Source organism: Calonectris borealis, chromosome 14 (assembly GCF_964195595.1).
Source record: "Calonectris borealis chromosome 14, bCalBor7.hap1.2, whole genome shotgun sequence".
Taxonomy (NCBI): Eukaryota; Metazoa; Chordata; class Aves; order Procellariiformes; family Procellariidae; genus Calonectris; species Calonectris borealis.
Genome location: NC_134325.1, coordinates 14,944,117 through 14,965,674, shown reverse-complemented (window position 1 = coordinate 14,965,674; position 21,558 = coordinate 14,944,117). Strand labels below are relative to the sequence as shown.

The window sequence follows — 21,558 nt, the reverse complement described above, 5'->3', positions numbered from 1 at the left end:
GATGTCAGGAATTTTCTGATCTTGCTTACCCTATCATGCCTTACAAGTTTTCTGGTGTGCAGTTACCTGTTCACCGATCTTAGGTAAACTGGGTAGGGGGTATGTGTGAGGATACTCAGTTCTGTCTGCATCATGCTGACTTTGGATATGGGTAGTATTAGCCTTTTAGGCGTTCAGGTAACTTCCTATGCAGAAGGGCAAGTATCAACAGCCTCTGAGTTGCCTAGGCAATTAGGCAGTGATTTTGTGACTTGTGCTCCTGCATCTTAATTGTCCTAAATCCATCTAAACTATATTTTGGTTGCTTAAGGATATTTGTGGATCTGACCCGTTACCATCAGGTAATCCACTGCCTTGAATAGAGAACTATCCCAAAACCAGTACAGATGTAGCAAAAGTTTACAGTATGTTAAAATGATCGTCCTCTTTTTTTTTTTTTTTCTTTTGGAAACCAGATATTCTAAAGTTTCAGTATATTGGAAACCTTCATTGTGTTCCCGTACTTGTCTTTTGTTTCAAGGAGATTGGAATAAGTATCCAATTATCACATGTTAAAATCCCTAAAACATACCACATCTCTGCAGTCATACAGAATAAAACTTTGTCCGAGAAATCTCAGAAGGAGACTGCAGCCAGTCTTGTGGTGTAAATATTTTTACAGTTAGGAGGAAAATTGGGTTACTTGAATAATGCTTTGGAATTAAGGTGAACATACACGCATATATATTTACGTATGTACATTTGTGTACATATATATATATATATAAAAGAAAAGATATTCAATCTGGATATAAAAGAGGTTTAAGTCTGTATGCACAAAACTAGCTGCGGCTTGGAGTGCGTTGCAAGTCGGTAATTACTGGGTTCCGATGGGAGTATTGTGTGCAAACAAGAGAAAGGAGAAATCAATATTCTGATTTGCTATACTCAATCAAATGAAATAAAAACAAAAGGAGACCCAAGGGTCCTGTACAACCTAGTTCTAACTTGTAGCGAAGGAAAAAATTAAAAAAAACCTTCTGACAACTCCAGTAGGTCTCAGTGAGTCAAAATACTGAAACCAGTGAGGTTTCTCCTGTGCAAAGACAACTGGGGAGACTTTGGTCCTGGCAGGGCATCAATATTTTGCCCTGTGAGCTTAAGAACAAAAACAACAGAAAAAGGTACTGAATAAATATGCAATATTTGAAATGATTAAGCACTCTACTGAAAATATATGTAATGATTTATTGTTTCAGGGGGAGCTCAAGATTTTTTTCTGAATAAGAAAAACATTAGACCAGAACTTCTTTTCTAATTTAAGATTTGGATGCAACATCTTTCTGCGGTACAGTATGCAGCTAGCTTTAAACAAAAGAGTATATCTATAGAAAGCAGTCCAACTGTGAAAGGAGAAAGGAGCTCTTGCAGAGCTCCGTTGCTGTAGCTAAAGTCATGTTTACAAGAGATGGATTCCGTGTTCTCTTTGCCATAGTAGCCGCAGCAGCAATTAAGGTATGTGTACTTTAAAGCTTTAGCTTTTGAACACGGTGGATAGTAGCTCCTGCTTTTGATTTGTGGGACTCGTCCCGAGGTGTTTTTTTAAAAGAGACTGTTTGTGTGATACACATTGAACTGACGGCAGAAACAAAAGATGGCCGAGATGATGAATCAAACTGAAGCCCTGCTAAGCTAAGGAATTTTTTAATAGATGGGTCTGAATACACCCTCTGCACCTCAAAAAATGTAAGCAACAGATAGTGAATGTTCCTAAAGGTTTAGGCAGGAGGAAGGGAGGGGAAATCACCTTAGAAGGGTCTTTCTGCTATACTGACTCCTTCAGCCACAAACTGCTCTTCATGGTGTTTCAGGAACTCCACGAAGGCGTTCTCCCTCCGACGATTTCTTTAAAGAAGCCAAAATGTGGAGGGCGGTGGCTAAGGTCCTGCCGAGGGCCGAAGTCCGCGGAGGCAGGGCGTGCTGCGGGCCGCCGGCGCAGAGGGGCCGGAGCCTGCTGGCCGGGACCGCTCGGCACCGCGCCGCCCCGGGGGTCCGTGCCGCCCGGCGCCTCAGCATGAACCCGGGCATACAGAAGGTGGAAGCTTTGGACGCGGGACATTTCGTCCGCGTGGAGTGGGAGGACGGGAGCGAGAGCCGCTACCCCTGCGTCTGGCTGCGGGACAACTGCCAGTGTCCGCGCTGCTTCCTGCGCTCGGCCGGGGCGCGCAGGCTGCTCTTCCAGGACCTGGACGTCAACATCGTGGTGAAGGACGTCGCGCGGGCAGATCGGAGAAAGGTATTTGAGGCAAACCTTCGTTCGCCCTCTCGTGAAACTTGTCTAACGATGCTTGTTAATCTGTAAATTAGAGGCAGTCCCAGCTTATACTTTAATCCCAATTTGTTTATCCACAAAACCTACCGTGTATTTGCAAAGGTTTTAGGAATAATTGCGTTTTGGGGAGCTCAGATCTTCCCACTTTTATATGAAACTTCACTTTATAGATGTTATGCAGAGGCCGCAGAAACCCAGGCTTAGGTTTTTAAAATATAGTTGTGCTTTTTAAAATTCTGCTGTATCTTTCTTCATCACCAGCTGTTTAAAAGAAAATGTAGGCATTCCCCGCACATTTAATTACACTTACACTTTTTTCCCTCTTTATTCTATAAGTAAATGGCTTGAAAATCAGAAAAACAAATAGCAAAGCGATGATGACCTTAATCCATAACAAAAATATTAGTTTACTAGCTAATTTCTAACGTGCAAAAGACTTCACCTTAGAGCAAGCACTCGAACCAAAGTTGAACCCGATACTCAGAGCTGGCCTAGTGGCTGTGCCTATATCTGTATCTACCTATCTACAGTAACATTTGCTCATGAAAAAGAGGAGGCTATTGGGCAAGAGAGGACAGAAACTGCCCTCCCTATGAATTTTAATCTTTCCTGCCGTATAAAAACCTAATGAATCATGTAGATTTTATAGGTTTTATTAAAAGCAGTACGTGGCTCCTTTGATATGCAAACTTATTCCTTCATTTTACACTTAAAGATGTTTTAAACATGTTAAAGATGCAGCAGTCAACCCTGTAGCAGCTGGGGAATTCTGGGCTCCCAAGCTGATTGTTTGTTACCGAAATTAATGTCGTGTAAATTCATGCTTTGAATAGGCCAATGTATTATGATAGCAGAGGGATTGTCTGCTTCCGCTTATACTCAGGAACTGACGAAAGCACAGCACCAATCCTGAGCTGATACTGGTGTTTTACTGTCATGTGAATGAGCGGAATTATGTGAAATGGGAATCGATACCTACTCAACATCCTTGAGAATTCAGCTGAGGGGGTGTGCGGCACTGAGCCCTTTCGGTTCATGACAAGCAAAGCCATATGCTTGCTTTCCATGGTTTTTTCAGAAATTAAAAAAACCACCTTTTTAAAATGTATTTAAAAGAGGGAAGACTTCAAAACTAGGAGAGGGATTGCTCTCCTAGCATTTCTTTTTTGCCTGTCTTCCTTGTACTTTTTCTTTTTTAACAAGCTGTCAGTGTTTTGGAAGATATTTTTGCTCTCTTCTGAGCTGTGGTGAAGCACTCTCCCCAGTGATATTTGCCAGCTTCTGTGATTCTCCTCTTTCTGCTAAGTGCAGCTCCCACAGTGAAAGCAGCCCACACAAAACAGCAAATTAGGTCATGGATTCATGTGGAAATGACCATTTATAAATAAGGTGTCAGAATTTGGGTGATGTTCAGGTTGGGTTTTCATTACTTGTTTGCTATTATGCTCCAGGGAGAGCTTATTTGTGATATTATTGATCTAAATATTACAATTTCTGCAATTTCTAAGGGGTATTTTGGTTGTTCTAGGTGGTGTTTTTTGAATTTTTTTTTGTTCTAAAATTATCTTTCGTTTTATGTTGGAAGATCTCTATTACATGGCCCGATGAACACGCAAGCGAATATGAAGCTGAGTGGTTGAAAAAACGATGCTTCTCTGAAGAAGCCAGAGCAGAAATGCGAGAAGATTTATTTTTGCCAGGTAGGAATTAAAAGCACATCTGTCATGCTTGTTTCAAATGCAAGGGGCCTGGCACCCACAGTCCCGGCTAGAGGTCCCTGTGTGAGGACCAGGTCTACCCAGCTGGAGCAGTGGCAACCGCTCTTGGTGCTGAGTGCCAGGCTGTGCGTGCGCAGCAGGAGCCCGTGGTTACCCTTTCCCTCTTCCAACCTCTGGACCTGAGAGGAGTTCAACTGGTTGGGCTGCATTTACTTTCCTAAAAGCCTTTTCTTTCCAGAAAGGGTTAGTAGGTCTCAAAAATGAGCCTTGTGGACCAGCAGCGATCTATGTGACAACGCAAGTGTGTGTGCTGTTTAAATTATTTAAATGTTTATTTTTAGAAAGATTATTTAGAATTGCAAGGGACTTATAACCGAAATAAAAAATTTTCCCTTTCCATGGCCTTCTGTTAAAAAGTAACGGTAGCACAGCAGTGTCTAGTGCTGAAGTTCAGGTTGTGTTTGCTCTGCGTCCCATACTCACTGCAGTAGTTGACTGTCTTTTGGTCATGGAGTGTTTTGTGCAACTGGCAGTGTAACATTTACCCAGTACAAACATTCACCCGTTTGAGTGAATAATTATAAACCCACTAGGTTTGTCGTGGTGCACATCATCGTTTCTTTGGCAGCCTTTCAGATCGTGAGCATGAAAGGTGTGAAAACTTGCAAGATTTCTGCTGTTGCTCTTGACTGTGCTCCTGTGAGATCCGCTGTTGCAGAAAGTTGTGGATCTGTATTCAGAGTTAAGATGGTATCCGTTAAAACAGGATATTACTTCAGAAAAAAGAAACGAGGGGCAGGCTGATGGTGTGAAACTCAGATCCAGGTATCGGTTTCCGCAGAGCTCAGCAAAAGGCAAATCAGCGATTGGTTTATGCTCCTTTTTTGGGGTGTTTTTTATTCTAACAAAGAAAAGAAAGTTTGTTTGTTTGTTTGTTTTTCTCCCCTGAAAGATGAGAAATGGGAAAATATGTGGCCCTAGGTATCTCCTGCATCTGAGCTTTGTTTGGCACTTTAGGGACAACTGAAGGGGCCAGTGATCTTTCCCAGTTTCTGCAGGTCAAATATTCCTTAGCTCCTAGCACCCGTTCTCCTAAACAAAAGTCAGTTCTTAAGTTTCAGCCATTTATATCTGGCTTAAAACTTAAGTGATGAGTAATATTTCCGTTCATTTCAGTGGATCAGGTAACAGACTCTTCATAGTTCAGAATGGAACTTTTTTCCCCCAGTGGTAGAAAAGTTCCCGTCTACTTCAGCTTTGGCAAGACTAAACTACACTGTTTACTGTTTTGGAGGCTTGGGCATGTTCCCAGAATGAACGTGATGAAGATGCAAACCACATTCAGGGAAACTAGACTTGTTTGCTCAGGTAGTAAGGATTTTTATTTGGAAAAATGAAGATGCTGTGGAAGCTAGCAAGGTGTTTGGTAGCCTTTGGGGGGATCAGTGTAAATTGAACGTTGCTCTAATTAAGGTCCAGGCAAATTAGTTTAGATCTCCGATTATGTTTATTAGCAAACTGAGATTTTGGTATTTCAGATGTAATGCTACTTTTTCCCCCCATTTTGAAGTGTGGTTTGCCTTCGAACGCACACATTTACACAGTGCTCGCTCTCAGCATCTAAAGACAACGCTTGTTTTGGAGGCCAGTTCTCCCCTCTGCCACTGCTCTTCTCCAGTGGAGCCGTCCAGGTAAAATGTACACCAAAGATACCTTTTATTCTTTGGGCAATGCTTTTGCAAATTCTGTTTTCCATGGTAGATCTGAAGAAATATATTTATAAAAGTTACACTAAATAAGGGCCTGCGATAACTTTGGCTTTGTTCAGTAGTGTCATTCTGCTCTTCCTCATATTCCCGGGGAAGATCTGGCTCATTATGATGGATAACTTCTCCCAGCTTTTCTCAGGTTTCAGTTGCAAAAAAAAAGGCTGCAGTTATAAAGCTTGTGAGCTTGCTTGCTGGCTGGTTTAAGACCTGTTTCTCATTGTGTGTTGGGGTAAGTTTAGAATTAGCTTCCTTCTGGTCAGTGGAGTTACACACTGCAAATTGCATGCCCTTAAGTAGCTAATCATATCCCAGCAGTATAGTGTTACGGGCGGTGATATGGAATGCCAGCCCTGCGTGCTGGCTCAACAAATATAAGAGCAAGCTCACCAGACTGCTGTACTTAGAGGTTAACCTTCACTGCTGACATTATCACAGCTCTGGCTTTTTTTTTCTTTTCTTTTTTTTTTTTTCTTTTTTTTGCAAGTGGTTGGTTGCTTTTCATGTTGCTTTTATGATGCTTTTTCATTATAATTTCTGATTCAAAAAATTAGATGTCAGGCGTGTGTCAAACCCAAAAAGAAGAGCAGGTTGGATTTTCACTGCATGAACAGAGTGACTATAAATAGCTCTACGGCAATATGTCAAGTTTCCCCTTTTAAAACCAGTGCCAGACCCCACCCGTGTGGTATGCAGAGCCTGCTGTTTGTGTACGCTGAGGCTCGGTTCAGCCCAGCTTACAAGGTACTTCCCAAAGAGCAGCAAAAGAGCCATCTTCTGCTTCTCCAGTTCTCATGTCTCAAAGTTACTCTTTTTTTTTTTCCCCTCCTGTTTCCTTGTGTTCTCCCACACCAACGTCACAGGAGTGATTTACCACCTCGTGCAGCCTCTCCCTAACTCAGATTCTGTGTGTGGTAGAGGAAGCTCGTGGGAGACACCAAGTACGCCACGTGCTTTCCAGTATCCGGGCTCTGGAATTGCGTTGCATGTGCTGAGGCTCCTTTTCCAAGACTGGCATCCCAACAACAGGACGTGGGGGGAAAAATGAAATGATATCACAATGATGTTTTCCTGTTGGGTGGAGGAGAAGAAGATTCAGCAGAGGTGGTACCTGGTGCTACTTAAGATTTTTAACCTTAGGTTAGGTTAAGTTTTTAACTTCTAAGGTTAAAGGTTTCAGATGATGATCATTCTTTAAAATGTGATAATATGATATTGGATATATATCCAGCGCCACCGAAGTTTGAATCAGGATGTTAACAGCATCAATGGTGCTTTCCGTTTCTCTATTACATCTGAGAGATGATCACTTTATGAGGAAGAAGCTAAAAGTTGTTTTTTACCGAAAGAGTTTGATCATTTGAGTTTATCCTGTAGTAGTAATTAGTAAGAGCTGCCCCCATGGGTTAGGCTGCCATATACATAATTCATAATACAGCAAAAATATTTTTTTCCTACAACAAACATTAAAATATACATTGTAGACAAAATAATTTCAGATGAAGTAAGCTAATCTATGATGTCTAGACTTTCTTTCCCACATGACTCCAGTGTAGAAGGTTTTGACCAGCACTGTCCCAAGCTGCGTAGTAAATGCTGAATAATTCCGAGTGTTTGTTGATGCACACACACGGTCTGCAGGAACTGGGCAAAGGCCTCCCTCTCCTTCTGTGCAAACTCTAATGTAGGTGGCTTTTTAGGACTGACCTGGTATGATCAAGAAATGGGATTCTTTTTTTCTCTTTTTTTTTTTTCCCCAAATCATTGTTCTGAAATTGAAAAGAGGCAGTGACTTGGTAATTCTCTCAAAAGCAGTTCATTCTTCCCATTTTGAAAAGCGCATAGATCTGGGGTTTTACTAGCTATGATGTAAATGGTCAATAAAGACACAAAATAATTCTCCAAGACCTTTGTTTTTCTCCCTTACGAATTGTTCAGCTACATTTGTGAACATAAAGGTTTTTAATTTGGCAACTGCAACTGTGCTGTGCAGGGGAGACCCAAGGCCGCCCAGGCACTAATGGCTCGTTCCTGTCTTTCTTACCCCTTTGGCTTTCAGAGCTTACATTCTTAGATTTCTACTGTAGTACAATGGAAACTGTATTAACTGTGGTTACGCGGTGGGAGAAGACATACTGTGCTGACATGATAAAATAATGAAGAATGTGAGTGGGATCAGTTATCACCGGGAAATTCTGGGGAAGAGAACAGTCCCTGTTTAGTGCAGCTTCTTGATAGATTTTCAGGCTGAAGGGGTTTTGTGGATAAAAATGGGAATAACGTTCCTGTTATTCGGTATATGGGAGAATAACATGCCCTGTGGGGCACACAATTTTCTAAGACTTTCATATATACTTTTTTTTAAAATATCGTTAAGTGGAAGAACTTAAATATCTTCACATCACGGGATCTTTTTTGGTTTTATGATGTATGCTTTCCTGTCCCTTTTCCAAAGAATTATGGACCTGCTAATTGGCCAAATTGTAAATATTGGACAGCATATAACATTTTTGTGTGGGCTGAGGAGAAGGAAATCTTTATAAATCCTGCTTATTTTAGTGTAGACCTGTTACTTGTCTCTCTCCTATTACTGTTGTACTTACCTGGCTGTGATGGTCTCTGGGACCAGTCAGGAGAGGAACCCCTTCACTGCTTTTTATACAAATACGAGTTGTTTAAAAGTAGTTCATGTGTATGTCAGACATAAGTGTTAAAAATTAGACCCACAGATCTATTGGAGCTACTAGAAGGATTAAAACTGGTACTGGTATATTTGAATTAAGCTCTAAGACCTCTCTGAAAAAAAAAAAAAAATTGCTGATGCATAAAGATTAAAAAGGCTGTGGAAATTCTATGCTAAAATGATCTACTCTCTGCAACTTCCTATATGCACCTGGTATAAGTAATCATCCGATAGTCAACTGCAGAAAGCCAATATGATTGTCAGCCAATTTCCTCTTTGCTAATAGTAAAAATATTTATTATGCATACAGCCTTGAGCTGAGATTTAAATGCTGCAAGTTTCTCTCCATTTTATTTATTGCTGCAAATGAATCACTTTATTTTAATCATGGCTCTAGAATTTTTTTCCGCTTCTTTGTGTTCATGGAGATTATGCCTTTCTAATATTTTGAAAGATTTATGCAGTGCTGTAAAGATAGTGGTTTGGCTTGTGCTCTAAGTATGCAAGTTTGTTCTTTGATTGTTTTTCATTATTTCTTTTGTCATATTTAGTATTAAACAAAACGGTCACATTCATATTCTTAGCATAAAGCATTTGACCCTGTTGCACATAAAATTTTCATGAATGTGCTAAGGAAATGTGTCATCTTTAAAAAATAGTTGAAGAGTAGCTGTAATGGTTTACCGTCAAAACAGAATGATATATCAAGACAGGTTTTGCAAAGGTCTGTGCTTTATGCAATACTGTTCCTTATTTTCATCCATGACTATGGTGGAAAGGAATAGCCACATTAAATTTGCAGATGACACCACCCAGGGGTTGACTGGAAATCTGTTGCAGGACCAGGGTTACAATTCTAAATGACCTTGACAAATAGGAGAAATGGGAAAAACATTTAAAAAATGCTTTAATGGGTCAGGTGACTGGTTCATCCAGCCTAGTACTCAGTCTCCAGCAGCAACGTAGTAAAAGCGCGTGAGCCAAGCCACTCTCTGCAGACCATTTATTCCTTCAGCATCCACAGCCGTTGCAGCAGGGATTCCTGTAGGACACTGCAGCTCAGCAGCCGTTCGAGTGCGAGGTGGGAAAATAACCACCCGGGTTGGGTGCTGCGTTCCATACGTTTCCCAAAATTAGTAATACCTGGAGCTGTACGCAATGCGTTTTCAGCTTTTGGCGTGTTTACCCCAGTGTCATTACAGAGGACATCGGCAAATGCCAGCGGGGGAAAGGTGACTCCTGCAGTAGCTGAAAGACCAAGCTCTTGGCTGCATCGAGGCGCCAGTGAAGGGCTGGGAACTCGGAGCCTTTCTTCTCTGAAACATGAGGTAGGATTTATAAGTATTTGTGTACCAGCCTGCACCTTTAAAAAGAAAAACAAACCCAAACCACTAAGGATGCTGGCTGCACTTGTCGCTGGAAGTGAATTATTGTGAGAGAACTGGAACTTCGAGGACAGAGTTTATAGCCTTGCCAGGCAGGATATAACTATATTTACCACTTTCTCTCTTTGTTTGGGTTTGGGTTTTTTTTAATACAAAATAGCTAAACATCGAAAAAAAAGCCTAAGAATCTGCTTTCCTTGAACCATTTCTCAGTTTTAGTAGCTGCCTGGAGGGTATCAGTGAACAGTTCGGTTTCCTTGAAATTTTGCAATGTCCACATCAGAGCGGTACTGTAAAGGTTGAACGTCTCCTGAATACGCTGCAGAGCCTGGGAAAGGGTAAATTCCCAGTACCTTAGCGGGATTCACATCATTGATAGGTTTTACGCAGAGAAAAGATTGCTCTTGCAGGTTACTTACAGAAACATTTCAAAGTTAGCTTTTGTCTCCCTCGGCTCCGTAGAGTTGGAGATGTGACGGCCTCTGCTGCAGGGGGCCTGGTTGGGAGGGAGACCAGATGGGTGGTTGTTCCTTAATGTTCTCCACAGGTCAGCTCTAAGGGTTGGCAGCTTTGTTATACCGAAATCAAGGACAGTCCCAGACGGGTATGCTGAGCGCGCGCTGTTTTGCAGGGCTGTGGCAAAGCAGCTGTTTGCAACAAAAGCCAAAACCACCCCGAAACCCAACACCACAGCCCATGTCCGTTGGCTGCAGAAGGGGCATCTCGTATTAGGTGGAACTTCTAGCAAGCACAGTAGGAATCGGGAATTTGAACAAGAGGACTCTACACTCCATGTACTCGGGGAAGCCTGAGGCTCCTGGAGCTGCAGTTAAATCCCAGGTGCATATATTTATTTCCCAAAGTGGGGAAAAATCTGTTGGTATATTCCTCGAAATACTAATATTGCTCTACTCCTTGTTTTATATAAGGAAGATTAGGAAAATATTTATTAGCAAGGCAACAAGAAAGACTAGGAAGGAAAAGTTGAAACGTAAAATGTTCCATTAGTTTTCACGTGGTTGTTTACCTGCACCAACACTGAAGCCTAAATTTGTCTTTCAAAGGATATTCTTGGCAGTTCACACAGCATACCTGAAGTTATTTTAATTTCATAACTTTTAATAGAGGAAAAGGAAAACGTTCATATTTTATTTTTTCCCCATCTTTCAAGTGTGTGAAAGGATGTATATTGAGTTAAAGACACTGTAGCAGTGAGCAGCAGGCCATGGAGCGGTCTCAAAAAGGAATTTAATGAGGTGAGATTAATCTCTCCTCAAGGACTGCGCTTTTTTCATTTTGTGAACATGTTGTGAAATCCAACAGCTTGCCAATCATACTACAGCTTCTTTGAAACACCGGGTAGAGTGTAAAAGATGGTCTGTGTGGATAGCTTATATTTGGGTATGTACGTTGTGTTTCTTGGACAGTCTCTAACCAGCCGCAGCCAAAGGGGAGAGGAATCCTAGCGGTTGGAAATTTGCAGACTTTGCAACTGTTGAAAAATGTTGTAACTATGTAGTGTCTGGGTTCGCCGTTTTATGAGCACGTTGCACTTTGTACTTGCTACCTCTATCTAGAGAGAGGGAAAAAATCCCCAAACCTGGCCCTTCACATCTCCCTGCAGTGCAGCAGGTCCCTCAGTCACCTGGCGAAATCCCCCAGAGCTCCCATTCTGGAAGCTGCTTGGAATACGTGATAGTTTTTTATTGGTCCTGTCTGTTGGAGGGATGTTGGAATAAAGAGAGGTGTAGGTGTTTTATAAATGATGCCATCTGCATTTTTCAAATGTTTATGGTCTCATTTCTAGTATGTAATCTCTATGATTGATGATTGGACAAGTTAACTGAATATGAGCTAAAATACCAAGTAAGCTAGATGTGATTTAAACAAAACAATTCTTCCGTGAAATAGATAAAATCGTTTCATGCTTTATTGTGCACTCTCTAAGAATAAGCAGCTTCTGACTAAATACATAAAAGCAAGGGAAAGAATTATGTCTTTACTGTAAGAATAAGAATTCAACATTTAAGAGAATGCTTGCCTTAAAACATTAGTCTTTTAAGTTTTGCAAAAAACTAGAATCAATGCAAAATGTATGCAAAAAAATGTAAGAAATAACATCTTTGTCCTGTTTACCCATTACTGTGCAACGTCTTTGGTTTGAACGTGTGTGTGTGTGTTTATTTGTGCATACAAACCAGTAAACTGGCAAATTATGAGATATTACAAGTGGAAACTAGTGAGAAGAGAGCAAGGAGGCAGGCAGTGTTGTATTCAGGGAGTGTAAATCTGGAATAGGTCTTTTGTACAGGGGAGAAAGTAATTACCCCACATCCATCTCTTGCGTTACAGTAACTTGGAAGGGCAGGTGTGTCTGTCCAAATGGTCTCTTGTATCTGCCCCCAGCACTGCTCTTCAGATCAAGTGAGCAGATCGCACCTCGTTTCCTCGTCCTGCGATAATGTACCGTTATAAATACCCACAAAAAGTCTGAAATATGTAAGACCCAAAGTTGCTACCAAAGAGCCTGGGGAATCGCAATCCCCGGGGTTATTTTGCTTCTGAAATCAGCCGCGCCAGGGCAGCTGACAGCTCTGAGCTTCGCGGTGCCGCGGCCAGCCCGGCTGGACTCGGTGGAGGGGACAGAGTGCTGTTGTGGTGGGGGGTTATAAAGGCTTGCACGCTCTCTGTTCAACGATAAAATGGTATTTTCCTGTGAATTAGAATTGAACACACTGTGTGAACGTGTCGGTGTGTGAGGTGGGAGCAGGGCAGGGGCCCATGGAGCGGCTGCGCTGGGGGTGCGGCTGAGCAGAGCCCGGCGGCTGGTGGCCCTCGGGGCCTGGGCCGTTCCTGCCCTCGGCGCCTTCTGCTCAGGAAATAAATTGCCCTGCGCCCCGGGCAGAGCGTTTTCACCCCAGAGATGACACGAGAGGGGTCGCTGAGCCTGTCTCAGCCCAAGGCACCTGCTGGCAGTTTCTGGCCGTTTATACAAAAGGGGGGAAAAAAGGGTCTGCGGTCTGGTTGTTCTGTTAGAAGAGCCTCAGTGTTTTCTGGAGCAATCTCGCTTTGCTTTCGGCTCCCAGTGCCAGCCTGCTATCACTAAACTATTAACTTGTTGCCAAGCGGGTACCCCAGCCCCCCTTACTTGGCTCCAGTTTCCTCTGCAGCCAGCGGCAGTTTTTACTCAGTCTCCAGACCCACCTTCTTTCTACCACCCAGTCCCCCCCTCGGCTTCCCCGCGCTGTGCCCCAGGTAATGCTTCTCTTTCTCCTCCCTGGCAGCCGCTCCCGCCTAGAGAGAGAGACTCTACCAGAGAGCACGGGAGCGGCTCAGCTCGCCTCTCCTTCTCCTCTCTCTCCCTGGGTCCCTGCATCCACAGGCCAGCTCCTGCGGCGGGGGGCGGCTGCCCCGGCAGCTGGGAAGGTGTAGGAAGGTCTGTGGCCAAGTCTCCTCGTGGACTTGTACCTCAACGAGCTTGGGGGGGGAGAGGGATTCACCAAAACGTGTTCTGACATTGCCTCAGTCACCAAAATGAGAGGAATTAAAGCCTTTGCTGAGCAAAAGGTGTACTCCCGAGCTCGGTTTTGTTCTAAGATACAGCTGATGCTTTTGACTGACTGTTCTACTCATAAATTCAATATAAGGAAACCTTTGGCATAAAAAAAGTCAGCCCAAAAGATTATACTTTGCTGAAGTTATAAGCATTAAAAACAGAGTTTTACAATAGAAAACCCGATTTCTGAGGAAATCTTAGTAGCACTTATTCTTAACAACTCTTTCAGTATTATAGCTACCGGTATGGGTGGTGTGTGTATGTGCTATCATAAATATACATAGATAAGCAGCAGTGCAAATACAAGGGAGAAAACAATTACCAATGACGCTTTCTAGCAAGGCAGCTTAATAAAAGTTATATCTTGACCCAAGATTCATTTACACTAGTAAACGTGTAGTCATTTCAGTTTTAATGTACTAACAATGCTTACAAATGCAATTTGTAACAATAAAATCACTACCAAGTCCCTGCAGCAGCGTTCTTTCAGGTGCATGGACAACCATTTCACTTGGCTTTAAACCCTGTACTATTTTAAACTCCCTGTACTATTTTAAAATCCCCATGAATAAACAAATAAATGAAAGACCGGGATGGGTTCAGTGGTCCAGGGACACCGTGCGGTATTTTAGGATGTTCTTCTCTAGAATCCTTTCAGCTGCGGAAGAAAATCACTAGTAGTTGTAAAGTACCAAACATGACCCACAACGGTGGATTCCAGTGTCCTCTGCCAGTAGCGCAGACAAATTAAATTAAAGTTAGCTGCATTAATAACTGGCAGACTCCAGAAAGTGTCCTGGTGAGAAGCTGTGCTTTGGGCTCCATGATTGATTTCTTGCCTTTTCGCTTTCTGTCTACGTTACTGATCCCTTGAGTTCTTGGCTGAATGCACTGGAGCCATTAAAACTTAGGCGGTATCTGTCCGAGTGTTGTCTAGCAAAACTGGTCCTGGCAGGATTAAACTGGGGGAAAGAACTGGGGGAGGAAATCTTGATTATTTTAACAAAGTGATCTTGGTCTATGAATACTGAGGCCAAAATAAAGAATCACAGGATTTAGTTGTTGTTCTGTGTTTTTGCCTGCACTAATGAATGGCTACAGCACTGCCTTTTATTGAAGGAAATGAGTTTGATTTTGCAAATGTCTCTGAAAATCTTAAAATATATCTGACTGGAGTAGTTTTAAACAGATGGTTAACAAAGAGGCTCTTCCTGCAGCATCCCGATTTGTCCTAGCTTCTCCACATGGACAAATGACTCTATCAGTAGGGGTTTATTTTAAATCTCTTGTATGCTACTGGTACGATATGAACATGATCTGAGTTTGTGCAAAATTATGTGTGGATTAATGGGAAGTATGAATATTGAACTGATGCTCAGTTATACTTCGGTCCGGGGAATACAGTGACGCGTCCCATCACTTGAGGAAGAATAATCATATTAGTGTTATATCTCTTTTCAAACTTCAGAATATTCTGAAATCGACAGGCAAGAGAAGTCCCAGGGGAACGGATGTTGGAGATTAGAATTACACAATTTTTGGAGCACACAGATGGTGCTATATTTGGCCTTGTTTCCTGTGAATCTGCTGATTTTACATGGAAATTACTTTCCTCATCTGTGTTTTGCAATGGTCCTGCTATATCCCTCACCCAAGCTCTGGAGCATATTCAATGGGAAACGAATATTTGGACAATTTCTCTGCCAAACTGAAAAAAAAATCTGTGGCGCATGTGCAAGGTGATATTTTCCAAAGCTGTAAGCATTGGCCAAACTTGATGAGTTTCACAGGAGCGACAAATGTACATTCCTAACACGTGAACAACTTAAAGAATGAAAGCACTGGAACTTCTCTGCTAAGCCAATGTAGAAATTTTGACTTGGCTACGCTAGGCATTGTTCACTGGTCTAGGCTTTTGATCCGTTTTCGTTGTCATTTAAGCTCTCCCAAAATTATTTTCGGCAGATACTGCCATGGAAAACCTCAGCCCAAATGGTTAAAGTTTACCCAAGTGACAAGCAAGCGAAACGCTGGTATAGAGAGGTGCGAGACGGCTCCAGTGGTGGAGAGCTCCTCCAGCTGTGCTCTCTGACGAAAAACGCTTCATGTACCTGGACACGGGAAACTGAAACCACGGGCCTCAGGTTATTGAGCAAGCATCTTCACAAAGCTCTACCAGAAGATTTAATGGTCAAACATTTTCCTCTAATGTACTCTATATGGCTGATGTATATTTTGAGCCATCTGGGTAAGACTCATGATCTTGATATGGCAAGATGACAGAGGAAAACTCCATAGTTGTCCGCTGAGGACATCCTGGATATCTCCAGTTGCAGTCGCAGAGATAACCATTTGGCACTCAGCCATGCAGAGAGTTGTAACCTTCATTGTTCCCTATATGCGTCTCTCTTTGGCCATTAAAATAAAACAGCCCTGGTTTCAGAAGGGGCAGCCTTAAGAATTAAAAAATCATTTTCAGCGGGGGAAAAAGTTTCACACTGTTCACAGCTCCCGTTGAAAAATGTTGTTGATTGAAAAGCATGGAAATAATATTAAATACTAAAAATTCCAGCATAAATAATAATATTAATACTACCATCGCAAGGCAGAAGACATCAGATGTCCACGAGTGGACCAAAGAGGGAGGATGATGACAAGTAACACCACGGACTGATTGGTTGACCTCAGATGACTCCAGGGTGGTCCCCAAAGAGGGAGGTTGACCTCAAGTAACCCCAGGGGGCTGATTGGTTGACCTCAGATGACCCCAGCATGGTCCCCAAAGAGGGAAGTTGACCTCAAGTAACCCTAGAGGCTAATTGTTGACCTCAAGTAACCCCAGGGGCTGATTGGTTGACCTCAGATGACCCCAGCGTGGTCCCCAAAGAGGGAGGTTGACCTCAAGTAACCCCAGGGGCTGATTGGGTGACCTCAGATGACCCCAGCGTGGTCCCCAAAGAGGGAGGTTGACCTCAAGTAACCCCACGGGCTGATTGGTTGACCTCAGATGACCCCAGCATGGTCCCAAAAAGAGGGAGTTTGACCTCAAGTAACCCCAGGGGCTGATTGTTGACCTCAGATGACCCCAGCGTGGTCCCCAAAGAGGGAGGTTGACCTCAAGTAACCCCAGGGGCTGATTGTTGACCTCAAGTAACCCCAGGGGGCTGATTGGTTGACCTCAGATGACCCCAGCGTGGTCCCAAAAAGAGGGAGGTTGACCTCAAGTAACCCCAGGGGCTGACTGTTGACCTCAAGTAACCCCAGGGGCTGATTGGTTGACCTCAGATGACCCCAGCGTGGTCCCCAAAGAGGGAGGTTGACCTCAAGTAACCCCAGGGGCTGACTGTTGACCTCAAGTAACCCCAGGGGGCTGATTGGTTGACCTCAGATGACCCCAGCGTGGCCCCCAAAGAGGGAGGTTGACCTCAAGTAACCCCAGGGGCTGATTGTTGACCTCAAGTAACCCCAGGGGCTGACTGTTGACCTCAAGTAACCCCAGGGGCTGATTGGTTGACCTCAGATGACCCCAGCATGGTCCCAAAAAGAGGGAGGTTGACCTCAAGTAACCCCAGGGGCTGACTGTTGACCTCAAGTAACCCCAGGGGGCTGATTGGGTGACCTCAGATGACCCCAGCGTGGTCCCCAAAGAGGGAGGTTGACCTCAAGTAACCCCAGGGGCTGATTGATGACCTCAAGTAACCCCAGGGGCTAATTGGGTGACCTCAGATGACCCCAGCATGGTCCCAAAAAGAGGGAGGTTGACCTCAAGTAACCCCAGGGGCTGATTGTTGACCTCAAGTAACCCCAGGGGCTGATTGGTTGACCTCAGATGACCCCAGCGTGGTCCCCAAAGAGGGAGGTTGACCTCAAGTAACCCCAGGGGCTGACTGTTGACCTCAAGTAACCCCAGGGGCTGATTGATTGACCTCAGATGACCCCAGCGTGGTCCCAAAAAGAGGGAAGTTGACCTCAAGTAACCCCAGGGGCTGATTGGTTGACCTCAGATGACCCCAGCATGGTCCCCCCAAAGAGGGAGGTTGACCTCAAGTAACCCCAGGGGCTGACTGTTGACCTCAAGTAACCCCAGGGGGCTGATTGGTTGACCTCAGATGACCCCAGCGTGGCCCCCCCAAAGAGGGAGGTTGACCTCAAGTAACCCCAGGGGCTGATTGTTGACCTCAAGTAACCCCAGGGGCTGACTGTTGACCTCAAGTAACCCCAGGGGCTGATTGGTTGACCTCAGATGACCCCAGCATGGTCCCCAAAGAGGGAGGTTGACCTCAAGTAACCCCAGGGGCTGATTGTTGACCTCAAGTAACCCCAGGGGGCTGATTGGTTGACCTCAGATGACCCCAGCATGGTCCCAAAAAGAGGGAGGTTGACCTCAAGTAACCCCAGGGGCTGACTGTTGACCTCAAGTAACCCCAGGGGCTGATTGGGTGACCTCAGATGACCCCAGCATGGTCCCAAAAAGAGGGAGGTTGACCTCAAGTAACCCCAGGGGCTGATTGTTGACCTCAAGTAACCCCAGGGGCTGATTGGTTGACCTCAGATGACCCCAGCGTGGTCCCCAAAGAGGGAGGTTGACCTCAAGTAACCCCAGGGGCTGACTGTTGACCTCAAGTAACCCCAGGGGCTGATTGGGTGACCTCAGATGACCCCAGCGTGGTCCCCCAAAGAGGGAGGTTGACCTCAAGTAATCCCAGGGGCTGATTGTTGACCTCAAGTAACCCCAGGGGGCTGATTGGGTGACCTCAGATGACCCCAGCATGGTCCCAAAAAGAGGGAGGTTGACCTCAAGTAACCCCAGGGGCTGACTGTTGACCTCAAGTAACCCCAGGGGCTGATTGATTGACCTCAGATGACCCCAGCGTGGTCCCAAAAAGAGGGAAGTTGACCTCAAGTAACCCCAGGGGCTGATTGGTTGACCTCAGATGACCCCAGCGTGGTCCCCCAAAGAGGGAGGTTGACCTCAAGTAACCCCAGGGGCTGATTGTTGACCTCAAGTAACCCGATGGGCTGATTGGTTGACCTCAGATGACCCCAGCATGGTCCCCAAAGAGGGAGGTTGACCTCAAGTAACCCCAGGGGCTGATTGGGTGACCTCAGATGACCCCAGCGTGGTCCCCAAAGAGGGAGGTTGACCTCAAGTAACACCACGGGCTGATTGATGACCTCAAGTAACCCCAGGGGCTGATTGGTTGACCTCAGATGACCCCAGCATGGTCCCAAAAAGAGGGAGGTTGACCTCAAGTAACCCCAGGGGCTGATTGTTGACCTCAAGTAACCCCAGGGGCTGATTGGTTGACCTCAGATGACCCCAGCATGGTCCCAAAAAGAGGGAGGTTGACCTCAAGTAACCCCAGGGGCTGACTGTTGACCTCAAGTAACCCCAGGGGCTGATTGGTTGACCTCAGATGACCCCAGCGTGGTCCCCAAAGAGGGAGGTTGACCTCAAGTAACCCCAGGGGCTGATTGGTTGACCTCAAGTAACCCCAGGGGCTGATTGGTTGACCTCAAGTGACCCCAGCGTGGTCCCCAAAGAGGGAGGTTGACCTCAAGTAACCCCAGGGGCTGATTGTTGACCTCAAGTAACCCCAGGGGGCTGATTGGTTGACCTCAGATGACCCCAGCGTGATCCCCAAAGAGGGAGGTTGACCTCAAGTAACCCCAGGGGCTGACTGTTGACCTCAAGTAACCCCAGGGGCTGATTGGTTGACCTCAGATGACCCCAGCATGGTCCCCCAAAGAGGGAGGTTGACCTCAAGTAACCCCAGGGGCTGATTGTTGACCTCAAGTAACCCCAGGGGCTGATTGGTTGACCTCAGATGACTCCATCGTGGTCCCCAAAGAGGGAAGTTGACCTCAAATAACCCCAGGGGCTGATTGTTGACCTCAAGTAACCCCAGGGGCTGATTGGTTGACCTCAAGTAACCCCAGGGGCTGATTGGTTGACCTCAGATGACCCCAGCATGGTCCCAAAAAGAGGGAAGTTGACCTCAAGTAACCCCAGGGGCTGATTGTTGACCTCAAGTAACCCGAGGGGCTGATTGGTTGACCTCAGATGACCCCAGCGTGGTCCCCAAAGAGGGAAGTTGACCTCAAGTAACCCCAGGGTCTGATTGGTTGACCTCAGATGACCCCAGCGTGGTCCCCAAAGAGGGAGGTTGACCTCAAGTAACCCCAGGGGCTGATTGTTGACCTCAAGTAACCCCAGGGGGCTGATTGGTTGACCTCAGATGACCCCAGCATGGTCCCAAAAAGAGGGAGGTTGACCTCAAGTAACCCCAGGGGCTGATTGTTGACCTCAGATGACCCCAGCGTGGTTCCCAGAGAGGGAGGTTGACCTCAAGTAACCCCACGGGCTGATTGATGACCTCAAGTAACCCCAGGGGCTGATTGGTTGACCTCAGATGACCCCAGCGTGGTCCCCAAAGAGGGAGGTTGACCTCAAGTAACCCCATGGGCTGATTGATGACCTCAAGTAACCCCAGGGGCTGATTGGTTGACCTCAGATGACCCCAGCATGGTCCCAAAAAGAGGGAGGTTCACCTCAAGTAACCCCAGGGGCTGATTGTTGACCTCAGATGACCCCAGCGTGGTCCCCAAAGAGGGAGGTTGACCTCAAGTAACCCCAGGGGCTGATTGATGACCTCAAGTAACCCCAGGGGCTGATTGGTTGACCTCAGATGACCCCAGCATGGTCCCAAAAAGAGGGAGGTTCACCTCAAGTAACCCCAGGGGCTGATTGGTTGACCTCAGATGACCCCAGCGTGGTCCCCCAAAGAGGGAGGTTGACCTCAAGTAACCCCAGGGGCTGATTGTTGACCTCAAGTAACCCCAGGGGCTGATTGGTTGACCTCAGATGACCCCAGCGTGGTCCCCAAAGAGGGAGGTTGACCTCAAGTAACCCCAGGGGCTGATTGGTTGACCTCAAGTAACCCCAGGGGCTGATTGGTTGACCTCAGATGACCCCAGCATGGTCCCAAAAAGAGAGAGGTTGACCTCAAGTAACCCCAGGGGCTGACTGTTGACCTCAAGTAACCCCAGGGGGCTGATTGGTTGACCTCAGATGACCCCAGCGTGGTCCCCAAAGAGGGAGGTTGACCTCAAGTAACCCCAGGGGCTGATTGGTTGACCTCAAGTAACCCCAGGGGCTGATTGGTTGACCTCAAGTGACCCCAGCGTGGTCCCCAAAGAGGGAGGTTGACCTCAAGTAACCCCAGGGGCTGATTGTTGACCTCAAGTAACCCCAGGGGGCTGATTGGTTGACCTCAGATGACCCCAGAGTGATCCCCAAAGAGGGAGGTTGACCTCAAGTAACCCCAGGGGCTGATTGTTGACCTCAAGTAACCCCAGGGGGCTGATTGGTTGACCTCAGATGACCCCAGCGTGGTCCCCAAAGAGGGAGGTTGACCTCAAGTAACCCCAGGGGCTGACTGTTGACCTCAAGTAACCCCAGGGGCTGATTGGGTGACCTCAGATGACCCCAGCGTGGTCCCCCAAAGAGGGAGGTTGACCTCAAGTAATCCCAGGGGCTGATTGTTGACCTCAAGTAACCCCAGGGGGCTGATTGGGTGACCTCAGATGACCCCAGCATGGTCCCAAAAAGAGGGAGGTTGACCTCAAGTAACCCCAGGGGCTGACTGTTGACCTCAAGTAACCCCAGGGGCTGATTGATTGACCTCAGATGACCCCAGCGTGGTCCCAAAAAGAGGGAAGTTGACCTCAAGTAACCCCAGGGGCTGATTGGTTGACCTCAGATGACCCCAGCGTGGTCCCCCAAAGAGGGAGGTTGACCTCAAGTAACCCCAGGGGCTGATTGTTGACCTCAAGTAACCCGATGGGCTGATTGGTTGACCTCAGATGACCCCAGCATGGTCCCCAAAGAGGGAGGTTGACCTCAAGTAACCCCAGGGGCTGATTGGGTGACCTCAGATGACCCCAGCGTGGTCCCCAAAGAGGGAGGTTGACCTCAAGTAACACCACGGGCTGATTGATGACCTCAAGTAACCCCAGGGGCTGATTGGTTGACCTCAGATGACCCCAGCATGGTCCCAAAAAGAGGGAGGTTGACCTCAAGTAACCCCAGGGGCTGATTGTTGACCTCAAGTAACCCCAGGGGCTGATTGGTTGACC

At 45.8% G+C, this 21,558-nt stretch overlaps 1 protein-coding gene across 1 annotated transcript in view; it reads left to right on the top strand.

The window, feature by feature from the left end:
* The first annotated feature begins 452 nt into the window (after nucleotides 1–452).
* BBOX1 (gamma-butyrobetaine hydroxylase 1) overlaps nucleotides 453–21,558 on the top strand; it is a 43,271-nt gene continuing 22,165 nt past the window's right edge. Inside the window, exons 1-2 of the mRNA XM_075163289.1 lie at nucleotides 453–2,275; nucleotides 3,897–4,011. Coding sequence (XP_075019390.1) covers nucleotides 1,901–2,275; nucleotides 3,897–4,011 — 490 coding nt within the window. The 5' untranslated portion in view covers nucleotides 453–1,900. The remainder of the gene's footprint in view (nucleotides 2,276–3,896; nucleotides 4,012–21,558) is intronic.